We start from the raw sequence: 17603 nt of genomic DNA, 5'->3' as shown, positions 1-17603 counted from the left end.
CGAGCAAGCCTCAATTGTACAATACCCATTTCTGATTACTATAGCTAGTTTTCTTGCAATGAATTGAAAATTAAATTGACAGCAATATGCTTTTGCACTCCAATGTTAGTATAAAGGGATGGGGAATTGGTGGAAGCAAGTTTTAGGAAGAAACGTCTTTGTTGAAAATTGCCATAACGTCAAGTGATGAGAAACTTGGACAGCCAATTTAAGGAAACTCAAACTGTTATAAATCGCACGACCAAAACTGTTCGGGAGAGAATGGTCATGTCGTTGCCCGGAAAAAAAAAAGTAAGAAACTGTTCATTTTCATATGTAATCTATGGAGAAACCTGTTTTTGTCCCTTCCTACACTGTGAGTATTTACCAGCACACTATCTATTTTTGGGGGAGGAGGAGTATAGGGAAAATTCTCAAATTATAAGTAATTTGTCATTGTTGGAGAATATATGTCAATGAGGAATGACAAATTTGGGCGATATCCAATTAACCATACTCTTAAATATTAACAACTATGTACGGTCGTCCTGGTAGTGTCAAAATCAAAAGCCTGATAAAGGTTTATTTCACAATTAGTTTTATCTTAATAGATAGTGTGGCTATCGTACTGCGCTTATTTTTAGGTGGTTAAAAGAATCAGTTTTCTCGAAAACCACTCATTAGGATTTACATTCACTTCAGCTCAATAACATTTATCGATTGGTTTGTAAATATTTTTTTTTCGTTAAACGCCAGTAATATTGCAGTACTTTTTTATGTTTTAGTTATTTATTAGAAAAGTTTATTACTTAGCAGTGCATTTTTTAAGAAATCGCTACTAGATATCCAGGCACAAAAGGGCCCTTGACACACACAGCAAAATTCAAACGCACAGAGGTTCTTTTAAGGTGCATTTTTGTATAATGTACACTTTTAAAATGATGACATACCAAATGACGTATTTGTGAGACTTCTGCTAACCGTTTCATTTTCGATTTAACACATCGCTATCAGTACAGGAGTAGACATTTTCTATTTTACATTTTGGCTCAGATCCACTTTTAGGCCGGTACTTGAAGATAAAACCGTCCTTTGCTATCATAATTAGATATTTTCATAAATAAATAATTGAAAATATTTATTTGGGTATTTTTATATCCATACTTTTAAGTTGGACATAAACAGGACTAGGAAAAACAAACCAAATTGCAAATGCACGAGCGTAGCAGAAAACTAGTCTCAACAAGGCTTCTAAAATAAGAACTTCAAAATTAACCCAACTTAGGAACAAAAAATTCAATCAAAAGTTGTTTTATCAAAGTTTATAACTTAATATGCGTCACATCAAATGAATATCAACAATATAGTGGAAAGGAGATCGGTATAATGATAGGATGTGTGAAACAATCACATGGTGGTAAAGAATAAAAGGCAATCTGACTTTAAAGGAAAAATTGTCTGTGATCGTTTCTTCTCAATAAAATGGAAATGGATTCCAGAAAACTCGATATTCAATTGAGCTTCTTCGTGGCAAAGCGGTTAGCGTATGCGCCGTTGGCGTGGGAGACCCCGGGTTCGATTCCCGATGGTAGCTCATGTGGTTCGGATTCCACCAAAGTAGGTCCACGTCTCATATAGCCTAGCTACTGAAAGGTACGTTAAACTCAGAATCAAATCAAATCGATATTCAATTGTCACCATAAAACGTACAAGCAGCGAAACAAAACAAACATGGCAAGCCTAACTACTAGTTCCTTCCTATTTACCACAACTTCCTCTTCAATAGACAGGTTAGCTTAGCCTCAGATATGTTCTAACAGGTGTGACTAAGTTATAGATGACAGACGACAATACTGGCTTTGACTTCACTTAGCTACATTAATCATTCGACTCACTAAAATGCCACCGGCGTCGACACTGAATCATCAGCTCCTTCTTGCTTTACATCTCGCCGCTTTCCATCTAAGGTTGTAGGTCAGAAACACAACTGGCTATCGGCGCAATGCAAAGTGTTCCCCGAAAGTGTGAAAGTTCTATTCACAATATTTTATCAGAAATAATGAGTCTTAATTGTAACGAACAAAAACGTGTTATAAGCTAAAGATAAGTATAAATTGCATTTCATAAAAATTAAATATCCAAATAGTAAGTTGTTTTCTTCTGTTATTTTCTCTGAGAGACTATTCAAAAGTATATAAGCCAAACGTCATTTGAATCGTTGCATTTGAGATTTCGGCTTTAACCTTTCTAACTCTTTAGTCGGTCTATTAACTTTTTCTGTATTAGAGTACAATGAAAGTGCTAGCATCTCGAGGTAAACAAATGAGTACGCGAAACGAAGGAAGAAGGAATATCTGAAATCTCAAGAATGAAGCTCTCCAATTTTATACTTATCCACAGAATACAAGCTAATACATATAGTCACAAAACCAAAATATATTGAGGTAATTTTAAATTTAGAGTAATTCAATTAATTTATTGTTTCTTCCAGTAATTTAAAGATTTATGAAGTGCACTGGGTATGCAAACTACTGGGCCTGGGTATCCATTTGGATACAAAAAGGTAGCTTAAAAAATGTCCTGTTACTTAGAGTTTATCTTTAATTAATCTTGTTTTTGGCCGGAACGCAATAGAATGGCGTTCCGGTACCTTCTATCAAGAACGAATTTTAAAATTTCCTGTTTTCTCAAAGCGGGTAACTTCTTCACAAAGAGAAAGTTGTAAAAAAGCAATATACACAACATATAATGAACAATGCATATTGTGGTAGGAAATGTTCGACAGTATTAATATTAACAGAATTCATAAAAATACTAAATATGTATTAATAACACCAGTGTAACAGTTTCGAAAATGTAACATTGCTTTTATCAGATACATTATGAAAGATCAATCCACGAATAATAACGTAAATGTAAACAGAAACTAAAAGGGGACTTTAGTGAAATTTTTCACTTACAAAACGTTGTTGAGAAAAGCAGGAGTTAAAAAAAAAAAAAGTTAAAGAGAAAGGAAACAAGAAAGAAATTAAGAGTAGTACGTGAAATAGTTGTAAAGAATGCAATGTGGAATTACTTACTTTTACTGAGTCGGTCCACTTTTACAATCAGGTGTAGAGGTTTTACATAGAGCTTTCCATTTGGGACAGTCTTTGGTAAGGATTCTTGCTTGATTTATCCCCAATCCTCTTTCCTTCACATCTTTGCCTGGGTCTTCCTTTCAGTCTTTTTCCATCTGGTCTAGCGTGCCACACTTTTTTCGGTATCCTCTCTTCTTCCATACGGTAAACATGTCTGAACCATTGTAGTTATGTCGTTTGTATTTGCTGTTTTAAAGGCTCTCTTCTTAGTTCCGTTCTGATAGTTTGATTTCTCACCCTGTCTCTATGTTTTTCTTATATATTTCATTTCACTTGCATACAACTTACTGTGAGGTTTGTCACGTACTGTCAACGACCATGGCTCTCATCCATATGCTAACGTTGGTATATACGTTAAATTGAAGACAGTTAACTTTGTTGACTTTGATATCTCTTTTCTATTGTTTAAGGCATAGTATAGTCTTCTTGTTGCTGCAATTCTATTTGTTTATTTCTTCGTCTATTTTTCCATCATTCCTGATTAAGGCTCCTGAATACTTGAAATGTGTCACTTGTTCTAAATCTTCATCAGCCAACTTTATTGTATGGTTTTGTTTTTCTCTGCTTAATTCCATAGTTCTTGTTTTGTTTATGCTAATTTTCATTCTCCTTTTTTCTAGTTCATTTTTCCATATATTTATGTCTTGTGAGTACTTTTCTGTTTTTATTCACTAGGACCAAATCGTCTGCAAATGCTAATTGATATGCCAGCTTCCTACAGTAAGGGGTTTTGTCTGTTCGTTTATTGTTTTCATAATATCATCCATTAGAATTATAAATAACAGAAGGCTCAGTATACAGCCTTGTCTTACTCCTGTTGTTGTATAGAACTCGTCGCTTCTAGTGTTGCATGTTCGCCCATAATTTTTGCATTTCCTGTAAAAACTTTGTATTGCATTAGGGCGTGTCATTTTTGAGGGTGAAATATACTTTTTGCAATTTTTCGTGATGAGAAGTCTTAAAAATATGTTTTTAGGTATGAGAAATTCAAATCCGCACTTAGTTTAGTGATTAAATAAATTATAGCTAGGTAAATCGAGATTTGGATATAGTACAAGAGCAGTTTTGGAATTTCATACCAAAATACTTTCGAAAATGCCATGTGATGCTATAAAATAAAATATTTTTTCGTTTAAAACATTTTATTAGTCACCAAACATATTGATACAAGCTAGAAGTACAATAAGAAACAATAAATAATCAATACTTTGAAAAAACACTCAATAAAATTTCTGCACACACAGACCTACGTACTCAAATACTGTATTTAGACATTATATTATTGTATTGCTGTTACTACGAACAGAAAGAAAGTATTATTTTGATTACGTAATATTATATTTTATAATTGTTGTAGTAAAACCATGTAACATTCTCCATGCTTGAACCGTGCAACTTCTGTTACGAATCTTGAGGAACGCATTTTTCATAGACTTTTAAAATACCTCACTGAACCACATTGACAAACTACTAATTTTTAATTGTAATGAATTATTTTGTAAGTGCAGCATCATGCACTTACAAAATGTTCATACTATTCTTACTTGCTACTATATATATATATATTCTTACTTGCTACTATATATATATATATATATATATATATATATATATATATATATATATATATATATATATAATATGCTAGATTTGTGTTACATTTTGTGATAAAGCTGTCCTTGTTTTATTTAATACAAATGTATTCAAGAAACAGTAATAAGTAAGCAATACTATTAACGCACAAGTTATTCACAAAACAAGTTTCATTAAGTCCTGTTTTGATTCATTTTTGGACACCGTCTGTCGAGTTTGTTTTTGAACTTTGATGTACCCCTCACATTCTCATGCGTATAGACTTTTCCTGCTGCCTCTGTAACTTGTTTCATATACCTTTCTATAAATTGTGCGTGGCATGGTCACTGTGGTACTTTCATCAGAACGTTTACAAACTTCTTTACGTCTGCTGTTGAAAGTTTGCATGTCAAGGAAGGTTCATAACCACTTTTAGACCAGTTGATCATCTCCAGCAGAGACGAGGCATTGGGGTAAATAGCAGGTGTTTTCCTCGGATGTACAGAGAGATTTCCTTGTGCTGTCTCACCTCTCAAGTATCTTTTGAACACCAGTTTTTCGTTCCTCAATGTAATTCGAGCACAGAAGTGTCTGGATTACAATGTCACTGAATGCATACCATGCAGAGCACCGGATCGTTGGAAGTACAACATCCACAACAATCTCCTGCATTTTAAGTCGCTGCAGTTGAAACAAGATGTGGCGTGACCCTTTCACCCACTAGTGCTTGACTTTGATGTTGAGCCAGCATGGGTAATAGACACCAACAATGTATTCCACTAGCTGTCTAAGATTTATGAAATCTTTGCCGTTAAGTCCATGTTTAGAAACCCATAAACGACACAGTCTATTTGCTGTGGTCAACCATCTTGAATGATTGACTGGACCAGTTTCAAGAAGCGCCATCTATGAACAACAAAAGTAAATTTGAAAAGAAAAGCACTAAAATAAAAAAATGGTTTGGATTGATATTTACCTAGCAAAACAACATTTTATCGAATTTATAAATATATGCTTCGAAATACAATGCTAGGTCTCAACTTTTTAACTGTAGAAATTTGAAAATTGAAAAAATCAACACGCCCTAGTATTGCGTATACTAAGTTTTCTTTAACCTTCGTTGTCCGAGGAACTTCCTATATTGCATTCCAAGGTACTTTGTCGAAGGATTTTCCAGGCCAATGAAACACACACGTACCATTTTGTTCCATTCGATAGCCTCCTCCGATATCTGCCTCAAAGTAAATAGTGCATATTGGATGCTGCGATTCGATCTGAAGCCACACTAGTTTTCTTTTAGTTGATGTTCGACTTCTTGTCTTAGTCTATTTTCCAAGATTCTTGCATATATTTTTCCTGGTACACTCAGTAGTGATATATCTCTGTGGTTATTACGTAGTCTGTCTCCTTTCTTGTAAATAGGAATGATAACAGCTATTCTCCAATCGCTGAGAGTCTTTTCGTATTTGCAAGCTAGTTGGATTGTATGTAATAGTAGTTTGTTTCCTGCTTCTTCCATGAATTTGATCATTTCTGGTGCTACCATGTCATGTCCTGCTGCTTTCCTGAGTTTTACCTTCCTTATGGTTTGTTGCCAGTTCTTGTTCCATAATTGTATCTTCATCGTTTTGTGGTTCTAAATTTGCATTTTGTGTTTCTGGATCTTCCTCGCTGCGTGAGTCTAAGTTATTTCCTTGTAGTAATTCAGTAAAATGCGTATGATGTACATAGGAGAAACGGATCGGGAGAGATCGGAAAAAAGAATGAGAACATAAAGACGACATCAGATTAAGAAGAGAGAACAATGGAATATATAAGCACGTTAAAGAAACAGGACATGAAGTAGATTGGGAAATAATAAAAGGATTTGATAGGGAAAAGAAGAGTGTAATACGGAAGTGGAAAAGTCGATGGATTAAGAAACGAAGGAAGGATGTATTGATAAATTGACAAGCGGGCTTACGATTAATGAGTTGTTGAATAGAGTGCTGGACAAAATAGAAAAGGAAAGAGCTAAATGTAAATAAGTGAAAGAGTGAACATCATTGTCAGATGGGCAGGTGTCAGATTCAGGACAGGTATGCAGATAATTAGGAAAAATATGGAACAAGCACCTAATTGAAAATTTGCATCTTATACAGACAAAATTTGCATCTTGTAAAGAGTGGAGAGAAAACTTGATTGGCTAAGAGAGGGTGCGTCCTTTTTTCCCTTTCTGTTTATATTTAAGTTACTATTCTTGGATTGATCGTTCATAATATGTCTGATGAAGATGATATTACGTTGCCGAAATAGTTACACAAGTGTTATTAATATATATGTAGTGCTTTTGTCAATTCTATTTTACTAAAAAAGAAAGTTTCTCGTAATCGGAGATATAGAGTTCTGTACCTTTTCTCTAGATTTTGCGTTTGTAGATTTATGTTTATTTGTATAATTACAGGTGGCGTCTAAAATGTATAAAATGGGATGCTACGAAATTTCATTAGGTGATACAATAGGCATTGGAACACCTGGTACAATGAGGAATATGTTATTAGAAGTACTTAAACACGTTCCTGTGGAGGCTGTTGCTGTACATTGTCACGATACTTACGGTCAAGCACTAGCTAATATTTTAACTGCACTGGAGGTAAGAAATTTAGTATTTTGATTTAATCCTAAGGATTATTTACATACATAAAATATTAAAATAGTTCACGTGGTGGTGTTAGTATAGTTGGTGTGATATTCATGTTATCGTGATAAAGCAAACTATGGGAATAAAAATGTAACGAATTTCGATTAAAACAGTCTTATCTCAGTATATCACTTGTATGAGTTTTTTTTTTTTTTTAAATAAATATTGGCTAAAAACCATTAACATTGATCACAAAGATAAGGTGAGGGTCAAAACTGAAAAATCTTATCATGTACCCCCAGCTGCTGATCCTCTTAGGTCATTTTTTCACTTCTCAATATTTCAGTCCTCTCGGACCGTGTTTACGTGCAGATGTGATATAAGCCGGAATATCTTTGTGATTACGTTAGATATCTAATTTCATAACATGCAAAAGGAAAAAATGACCCAAGTACTCCGTGTAATGCGTTCTTGTAAATTCTACTCAGCACGTATAAGTGTTGTGTCCAAATACTTCCAATAGACTAAACTAGAATAAATAATTGTAGGTTGTTTCGAAGATTTAGGAACAGACAATGAAGATTTTGAAGTCGCATTGTAAGACTTGATATAATGCATATGAGCACTATACAATGAGTGCTCAAGTGCACGACTTGACCGAGAATCCAGCTTTGGGTCTCCGGCTTAGGGTGTTGATGCTTTAACCAACTATTACGCTGCTCAGTTTCTTCTCTAAACAGCTATACATTCTAGAAAGAAAATAAATAGAAAGCTAATGTTTACTGCAGACTAAAGTATTCCTTTAAGTAGCGCTTTCGGGAAACCCGGTTTCCATCTTCAGCTTACAACAGTTCGAAGTGAATTTAAAACATGGAAGAGAAATATGGATGGGTAAAAAAGGTAAAAAAGAAATAAAAAGTATGAAGCACATGATCTCTTGTTAAACACTGATCACTGTTCGCATATTACCTAATGAAGCGCTACTTAAAGAAATACTTTGATCTGCGGTGGGTACTAGCTTTCTACTTATTTTTCTTTCTAAATATAATCACCGCTCGCAATACATAGTTATAGCTATACATTCTATCCAATATGCAAATTATGTAGGTTATTGATATTGAGGGAGATCAAATGAGACCCAATAGGAGACCGATGTCTATATATGCAATAATTCAAAATAAGACAATGATATCATTTCTTTTTCCCCTCTCCTCGCAATACACACAAAGATATGATTATCTGACAACAGTAATAAACAATATATATATTATATATTAGGGTGGTCCTTAATTTTTGATTTCCTAATTTCTTTGGACTCACCCCCTAAAATGGTTCCATATGGAACTAAATTAAGGAAGGAGAAAAATTAACTTAATTGAGTAATATTAAATGGTGCCCCAAGCGACCTAAAATTTTGAATCCGATTACAGTACATAATATACGGGAAAAATCTGGAATAAAATCTTGTAATTTAGAATCGGCTTAAGGGAACATAAAAATACCCTGGATAAATGGAACTAGAGGAAGAAACACATCTAATGTTGTATAGTATTGTCACAGCGGCCATCTTGAAGTCCGCCATCGTGGATTCAGATCAAAATTTTCAAATGGGAAGAGGGTCATGTGACATATCGTTTTGAGGTGGCGTTTCACCAGAAACACAAATCTGGCACTATTTTAAAGATAGCCTTAGTCGTCTAAGAATTATTACCTGTGAAAATATTTCTCTTTTTCACAAGTAATAACTCTTACACAACTAAATGTAAAGACATGAGTTTGGCTCGAAAAGAACAAGAGGGATATGCGCGGCTTCATTAGAAAGAGGAACGCAAAAGAAAAATGCACTTCTGAAAATGATTTGTATGAATTTTACACCAAAATACACGGAGGTAAGCATTTCAAGAAATGAAGAGGAAAACCCAGTTGAGTATATAAGATAAAATGTAAATATGTGCCTGTGTGCGCCCGGACCCTGCAAGAGATGTAAAAGGGGAAAAACTAATTTTAAAACTCCAAGACAGGTTGCTGCTTTTGATCGATACAAGTCCACTGATAGAACGAGAATACATATTCTGACAGCGACGGCAGAAACATTAGGCCATAATGTAAAGGAACTAGTAATAAATATGCATCGATGCTGAGAGAAAATCCGTAGCGAAGTTGCATAAGACCACAAAAACAATTTCGGAGTGCATCAAGTGCGTTAGTTGTGCAATGAGACGGAAAACTACTGCTGAATTTGACTGGTAGAGAGACTATCGACGGGTTATCAATATTTATTACAGGAGATGCTCATGAGAGGCTAATTGGTGTTCTCAGTTTGTCATCATGAAGAGGAGAACGAACGCATTATTTCTACTACAGTTCATTAGCTTGAAGAATGGAACTTGGTAAAGTTCGTGCAGGCAGTTTGTTGTCACACTATTCCCTGCAATATGTGTCATGTGAACGGTGCTTTCATTCTGCTAGAGCAGATGCTCCAAAATGATCTTCTATACCTTCCTTGTAGACACTACATTTATGAATTGGTTTTAAAATGTGTATTTGACAAGTGTTGTGATTCGTTTGCATCTGGACCGGACGTTTCCCTATTTAAGCATTTTCAGAACGATTGGTCTAAAATAGATTGTACTAACTTTATTCCAGAATTGATGATGATAATGACGTAAGGAACAACATTTCAGATGTAAGAAATGAAGTATTGAATTTTGCTATCAAACTTGTAGAAGCAGGACACCGCATAGAAGATTACAGTAAATTTTTAGAACTGACATTCTTGGATGACATACCTCCTCGAAGAGTTTTCTTTCGTTTGCCTGGAGCAATTCACCATGCAAGGTAGATGGGAAAAGCAATATACTGTTTAAAAATATTTCTCTTTCGCCAACATTTTCGTTTAACGAAGCAAATAGAAACGGGTCTTTGGAGAGCATGAATTTTTCTGATACGACTATATGTCCAAGCTTGATTTAAATGTGATCAAGTATCCCATTCATCATTACAAGACCTGCAATTTTTGAAAGCTTTGTACAGTTATAGGCAAATAGATAATGAATTATCTGAAGTGGCTCTTTTTAAATTTTCTCGGCATCTCTGATACTTGAAGGAGGAATACGTAGCATTGGAGTTTTTTGATGAAGCTAACATAGTGGAAAAACAAAAATTGGTTAAAAGAATTAAAACTGTAAGGAGAAACCGTGAAGCAGCAAAGAGGCTTGACGCAAGGATAATACCTTAAAAATTCTTGAGAAAAGATAAATCAGTGATTTTGATACAACAAACAATTTTTTCTCGTGAGATTTAAAATACCCAAAGGGTTTCTTGAGTGTGATCCGATTTCATGGTCAGATAACAATGACTATCTTCAAGGAAAGACAATAGTTAAATTCATCTCCGTAATAAACGATACAGTAGAAAGGGGAGTGAAACTAACAGAAGATGACAAAATCGTTTTTACGAAAAATGAGTATCAGAAACAGTTTCTTTTGCACATAGTGAATTCTCATAGATAATCTTTTCCTAGATGTGCCGAAAGTGAACTGTGTAGTATATAAGATAGAAAACTCATTGAAAACTTACCCCAAAGCTACAGTACTACATAAATAAGGGATATTTCAATTTCATCCATGTTATATTTTTTTCTTTTTCCTCATAATGGTCTCTGAATCATCTTTATGGAAAAACTTATTGGTAGTTCATGGGGAAACAAAGATTTAACTTTCTCTAGCAGTTTGTTTCCAGTTTATGTATAATACTTCCAAAATTCTTACAAATCTATGGTCCATAACTACAATAAAATAACATTACATCGAAGCATTTCGTTTTTCACACGTAATAACTCTTACAAGATTATTGGTAGCTTTAAAATAATACGAGATTTGTGCTTGGAAAACACCACCTCAAAATGATATGTAACATGACCCTCTTCCTATTTGAAAATTTTGACCTGAATTCAAGATGGCAGACTTCAAGATGGCCGCCATAATAATGCTATACAAAATTAGGTTGTTCATTTCCTCTAGTTCCATTATCCAAGATATCTTTCAATTCCCTTAAGCCGTTTGTAAATTACAAGAGTTTATTCCAGCTTTTCCCCATGTATTATAAACGCATTCAAAATTTTAGGTAGTTTGGGACACCATTTAAAATTATTCAATGGATCTAATTTTTCTCCTGGCTTAATTTTGCCCCATATGGAACCATTTTAGGGGGTGAGTCCTAGGAAATTCCTAAATTTATTTTTCCCCATATAAATAAGGACCACCCTAATATATATATATATATATATATATATATATATATATATATATATATATATATATATATATATATATAATCAATAAATTTAACTACAATAACTAAATTCTCCTTATTTCCTTTTGCTTTTTACTTATTACAGTTAAATAATCACACATAGTTTCATTTTTATTACACTAACTCGACCTCTTCAGGAACAAGCACATAAAGTGCACCCACTTGTTTAATCCTTTTGGCCAGTGTTAAGGACGATTGCAAGTCAACATATAACTTAGTTACACGTAGTAAGTACCGCGAGATTCCCTTTCGACGATGTCCTGGAGGATAGAACGGTACTGTTATAAGTGATAACTATAGGCACAATAAAAAATTAAAGGAGTAATAATGTATACATTGTGGTAGCTGTAAATATAAAATTTGAAGAGGCCAAAAGTAAATAGTTTACATCAGTGTTCGAAATGATAAAAAACAAAAGCGGTATGTTTTGTTACAATTTGACTTGACATATCGGCTACCTAAATGTTGAAATGCAGTGAGGGTTTATTGCCTCAAAGATTGCAATTCTATTTACATAATGACTAAAAATCATTGGAGAGCTTCTTTGTAGTAACGTTGGGGATATGGAGAGACTTTGATCCCCCGCCAACAACTTTCTGGATAAAAAGTAATAAAAATTATCCCCTTACGTTATGTTACCGAGAATTATACACGAAAATGTTTAAAAACCGAATTAGTATATTACCAATTTTCTGCGCGAAAACTCCCGATCTCCCCACTCGACTGTGCGGTATTCCAAACCTCCGGAAGATCCGCCCCCCACAACAGACAACCCCTAAATCAGCCCATGCTCAAAACACGGCACTTATATATTAAGGCAAGAAGACACATACATACACACACATAAGAAAGAAACAATTCAATATGGCACATCAAAATATAAACTTGATAACCTTCTTTGGAGACACCTCATTTTAAAAACAAAAGGTAGGAGAAAGATAACAAAAATGTCGGTGTTGTCAACTTAGAAATTAATTTTATATAAGAAATAAAATTCTTTTATGTGCAAATCTATTTGTCAATTACTGTGTATAAAAATGGGTTTATTAAAGGTATTTAGCATCTACTTTCCAGTGACAGTATGTTGTAACTATTGAAAAACCAGAGACGGTATGCCTTCATCACTGAAAAACCAGAAGCGGCATGGCATACCACCGCATACTGTCTCACTTCGATCACTGGTTTACATTAATCATTTCGGAATATAACTGACAGATTAGAATGACATTAAACAAAAAGTAGTGGAATTTGACGATAAACTCGAACTTTTTATCACTAAACATGTTTCTGGGGAAAGCATGCATCCCGGGCAGGAGTGCTTCAGTTGGTTTCCTTCAGAAAAGGGATCAATATGCGATTGAGTGGGAAAATCTCTCTCATACTTTGGTAATTCGTACCATGATTTTTACTCTTGAGGTCGATGCTTAGCCTCTCATACTACATGGATTGCACAACTCCTATTGTGCTTAGAGAAATGAGAGTATCTACATTACAGAAGAATACCTTTGAATGGGTGAGCACCGACCTCAAGAATGATAGTGTGTGGCTATCTAGGGATCAGACTTGTTAACGTATTGTTACAGAAAGCGGGGAGTCTTGTTTCGATTTTGGTCTAGTCGTTCATTTCTGCACTCTTTGTGTATCATTCGCGTCTATAGTAGAATTTGTGTGGATGAAATCAGTTATTTCCTCGATGTATCATATATAATAGGAGTGCTATTTTATAAAAGTAGCAGATTTTTTTTGTCATCCGTTTCTCATTATGATGTTTGTAATACATGTCTTCAAACTGAAAGACATTAGTATTAGGGCATATGTTTAGGAGTTCAGCGATTTCTTCGATTTCAAAATCTGGTTTCAAATCAAGATCTTGTACACTTAATTATCTGGTACCAATATTGATGAGTATATGTTCTTGATATCAATTGAAGCTAATTTGACCTTAATGACAGTTGCACTGTTATATAGAGTGTTAACTGAACTTCGTGTCATAAACTCGGGAGATAATTCTATGCGGTGCATGTTGACACTAGTAACCGTGAATTTTAAGGTAATTAGAGTACAAGTAGGAGCCCTCTAAATGATATTTACGCACTTTTTAGTCATTTTTTTTTCTTCGTACCTATTACCGTAGTTCAGTAATTCGAAACACGTCTCGAAGCAAGGAAATGTGTTATTGTGTGAAATACCTTCTGTAAAGATGACTGCATTCTGGGTCTGCTACGGGAGCCCAAGTAGGTTGCTAGAAAATTAAATTTTCAATTTCTTGAAAATTCCCAGAAAATGCCCAAATTTTGGATCCGAGAGGCATGTGTATGATTGTATCATTCGAAACCTGGATTAATTCCAGAGATACTGGGTTATGTATGAATTATAAATTTGGGTAGGATCAGCAGCTTCGTAAGAGAACATCTAAAATTTCCTTAAAATATCTGATTTTAAAAGGGTTAAACGCTCTGTGTATATTGACAATAAACTAAGTCACTAAATTTAATGTATATTACTTCAGTTAGAAGCTTAGTCGTTTTTGCTTCATTTTTGACATGGGATCCTTACCGTCAAACTCTCGCTTTCGGTGCTTATTGTCACTGTAATGATATTACTGTTTCTTGGGTAAAAATTTGCAGGGATTCATATCCTACTTTAATAATAGATCCACTTACATGACTCCAGTGTTTTAAATTGTAAATTGTTGTAAACGGCAATACTAGTCCATTTTTGAGATATTAAAGCTTGATTAATCACAATAAAGTAGTAGTTTATACAGAGATTTTCCAAGTTGAGGAACAGCTGACTTGTTAGTTTGTGGATTCGATTTAAGTATCAGTATTACATCTCTTTTTTCCTTTCTTATGTTTTAATTGCACTTTGGTGAAACGAAAAATAAATTTCTAGTAATTTCAAATGGTGTGTAGCTCACATTATCTTTCCTTTCGTTCAACGCAAAAGCTTCTTTAAATTGCAACACAGTAAGTAGTGTAAGAGAGACTGTAAATTGTCCAGCAGTAGGGCCGTGCAAGAAGCATGGACCTGGGTTCAAAACTAATATAGCATCACTATTTTCATTTATGCCTCTATCATTTTAACATTTAACACTTTAGTAATTGTACATCTTCGACTTCTGGCGTATTAACACGCTTCATAAACAAGTCCTTCTCAATATTATGTAACTTTTATAGTATTGACGTCAGTTCTTACAGAACTTCGTTGAAATAATTTTGCAGTAATTCAGGTCAACTTTTACTACATTCAATGTAGCAATATAGCCTTAATCTGAGCTTCCATGATATATTCTACATTTTGAATTTTGTTGCTATGCTACTTTGTTTTAATATTATGCAATGCTACTGCCATTGTTTTAATATGTATTTTTAACAATCTAAGTGAATTGTTATAAATAACACTAGTTAACAAAGGTTTTATTACATAAAAGGAAATACCTGTTCTTAAAGGAACTTTTTGCGCTGAATTCGAATATGCACTCGGTTTTTCTCCATCACGTACGATTTTCCCGTAACAGAGGGATTTTCGGAAAAATCCCTCAAAAATTTCCCTTTTCGTTTATTTTACACCCCAAGATCTTGTCCCCTTGCATATACTAACATAGAAATTATACCTAAGTATACTTTGATTCATATTTAACAAACCCTCCAAGTTTCGTAATAATCGCTTTATTCTTTCTAGAGAAATAAATATGTTTGTATGTATACTGTGTGTACTGTTTATTGCACCTTATAGTAATGCTTTCAGATCTCTTAAGTTGAGGTAAAACGTTTTGCTTTATTACCACAAAACACATATATAAAATATAATACAATATAATTTACAAGTGTGACAATTTACAATAAACAATAATACAAATGTACCAAAAGGTCATGAAAAGACAATCAAAACTATCACAATATATGAAACTTCCATTGGGTTACAAAAACGTACACTACTTGCTTCTTTTGTAAGAAATGTTGCATTCTCTAACAAGACCCCAACAATAGTCCCCCATCATTGAAGGATCCCATCGTCCCTGGTACCTTTTCTCCATTGCCATTATATCTTGGTGAAATCTTTCCTCCTGTTCGTCGCTGAGAGCACCTAGGTTAGCAGGAAAGAAGCTGAGGTGGGAGTGCAAAAAGTGGATTTTTAAAGACATCCTGCAACCCAACTCTTTGTATTTCTGTATCATGTCCTGTACGATTTCTGTGTAACTCTCAGCTTTGTTATTGCCCAGAAAGTTGCGGACAACACACTTAAATGCTGTCCAGGCAGCTAGCTCAGCACTGTTTAACTTGCTGTCAAAGCTATCATCAAGCATTAATTTCCTAATTTGGGGACCAATAAACACTCCCGCTGAAATCTTAGCATCACTCAGGTTAGGGAACTTATCTCGCAAATACTTGAAACCTTCACCAGATGTGTCCATGGCTTTGACAAAGTTTTTCATAAGTCCTAACTTGATATGAAGTAGCGGTAGTAATATCTTATTAGGATCTACCAAAGGAGCGTATTTGACGTTGCATTCTCCAGGTACGTAATTCACTCTAGGTTCCCATTCCTTCACTTCATAATGTTTGTCATCAGCTCGGCTATCCCATAAACATAAAAAACATTGGTGCTTCGTGTAACCGCACTGCAGTCCTAATAAAATACCAACTACCTTGAGATCACAACATATTTGCCAACAATGGTCCTTGTAATTTATAAGATTTAGCAAAGTTGACATGGTGTCATAGGATTCATTAATCTTCACTGAGTGCGCAAGTGGTATAGAAGGTTTTTTATTTCCATTATGTAAAAGGACTGCTTTAAGGCTGATCTTTGACGCGTCGATAAATAACCTCCATTCTTCTGGAACGTAAGGAATTCCTAGCTCCGCCATCAACCCATTTATATCCGTACATACGCACACATTATCTTGCATTGAGAAATAGCTTGAAAATTGAACATGCCTTTTCCTGTACACTGATATGTTCGTTTCTGCATCCAATAAGTTCCACTGTTGGAGCCTTGATCCCAGAAGTTCCGCCTCTTGTTTTGTCAGGTGCAAATCACGGACTAGGTCATTAAGTTCACATTGCCGGATGAAATGTGGCTCGCGAACACAGTCAGGGATGAACGTTGGATCCTTGGATGTACATGTTGATGTCGATGGTTCATCAAGGTCATGATCATCATCAGAGTCTTTTGGCTATATCTCTTCCCAGTTGGTAGGGGGCTCGGGAAGTGGAAGTTCATCCCCGTGCGGAATAGGTCTAATTGCGGATTTAACGTTGGGATAACTTATTGTGTATTTGCTTTTTTTAGAATGTCCCTTAACTACTGTGAAACAAAAATAACAATCATCCAGATGGTTGGTGGGTTCTCTTCACACCATTGGTACAGCAAATTTCATGAACCTCCGTTTCCCTTTGGCCCATGCAAGTAAAGTGACGTAGCACGACGCACAAATTATGTTGGGTGCCCAAGTTTTGTCCTGATCTCCCACACGACATCCGAAATATATATAATATGCTAGTTTCACCGATGGCGTAATGGATCTACACTGTCCTTTAACTACAAACTGGCCACACACATAACAAAAACTATTTGGTGAGTTAACACACGAACGCCGTCCTCTTGACGCCATTGTACTGATCACAAACTAAACTTCTGGTCTTAGTTGGGTATAATGCCGTTAAGTTCAAACATGAAAGCACTCTTAGCAGCAAAGACAACTTTGAAAGTGAAGTAGTGTTAAACCACACGTCAATATAAAACTGTACAAAACTCCCTCACCAGGTGTCAAGAACACAAGAAAGAAAGAAATGCGCGGGGGAGGGGGGAAACGATACCGTAGTGGAAAATTCAGACTGCATTAGTTCATTGTTGTCAACAATGAGTCTGTATTCCATTCTTTCTTTCTTTTGCATTCTGTTACATTTGATAACAAATATTGATAACCATTTCATGAACAAAACGAAAAGACTTGGAGAATTGTATATATA

The 17603-nt window shown here is 34.8% G+C and overlaps 1 protein-coding gene across 5 annotated transcripts in view; it reads left to right on the top strand.

The window, feature by feature from the left end:
* Positions 1–17603, top strand: part of Hmgcl (hydroxymethylglutaryl-CoA lyase) — a 145486-nt gene that overhangs the window by 122049 nt on the left and 5834 nt on the right. For all 5 annotated transcript variants that reach the window (XM_081755620.1, XM_081755624.1, XM_081755623.1 and 2 more), the window contains one exon: positions 7135–7323. In XM_081755620.1, coding sequence (XP_081611746.1) covers positions 7135–7323 — 189 coding nt within the window. The remainder of the gene's footprint in view (positions 1–7134; positions 7324–17603) is intronic.

This window comes from Thermobia domestica, chromosome 4, assembly GCF_964235325.1.
Source record: "Thermobia domestica chromosome 4, izTheDome1.hap1.1, whole genome shotgun sequence".
In the NCBI taxonomy this organism is placed as follows: domain Eukaryota; kingdom Metazoa; phylum Arthropoda; class Insecta; order Zygentoma; family Lepismatidae; genus Thermobia; species Thermobia domestica.
Note: the sequence above shows the minus strand (reverse complement) of the source record. Positions and strands in the feature narration are given on the sequence as shown.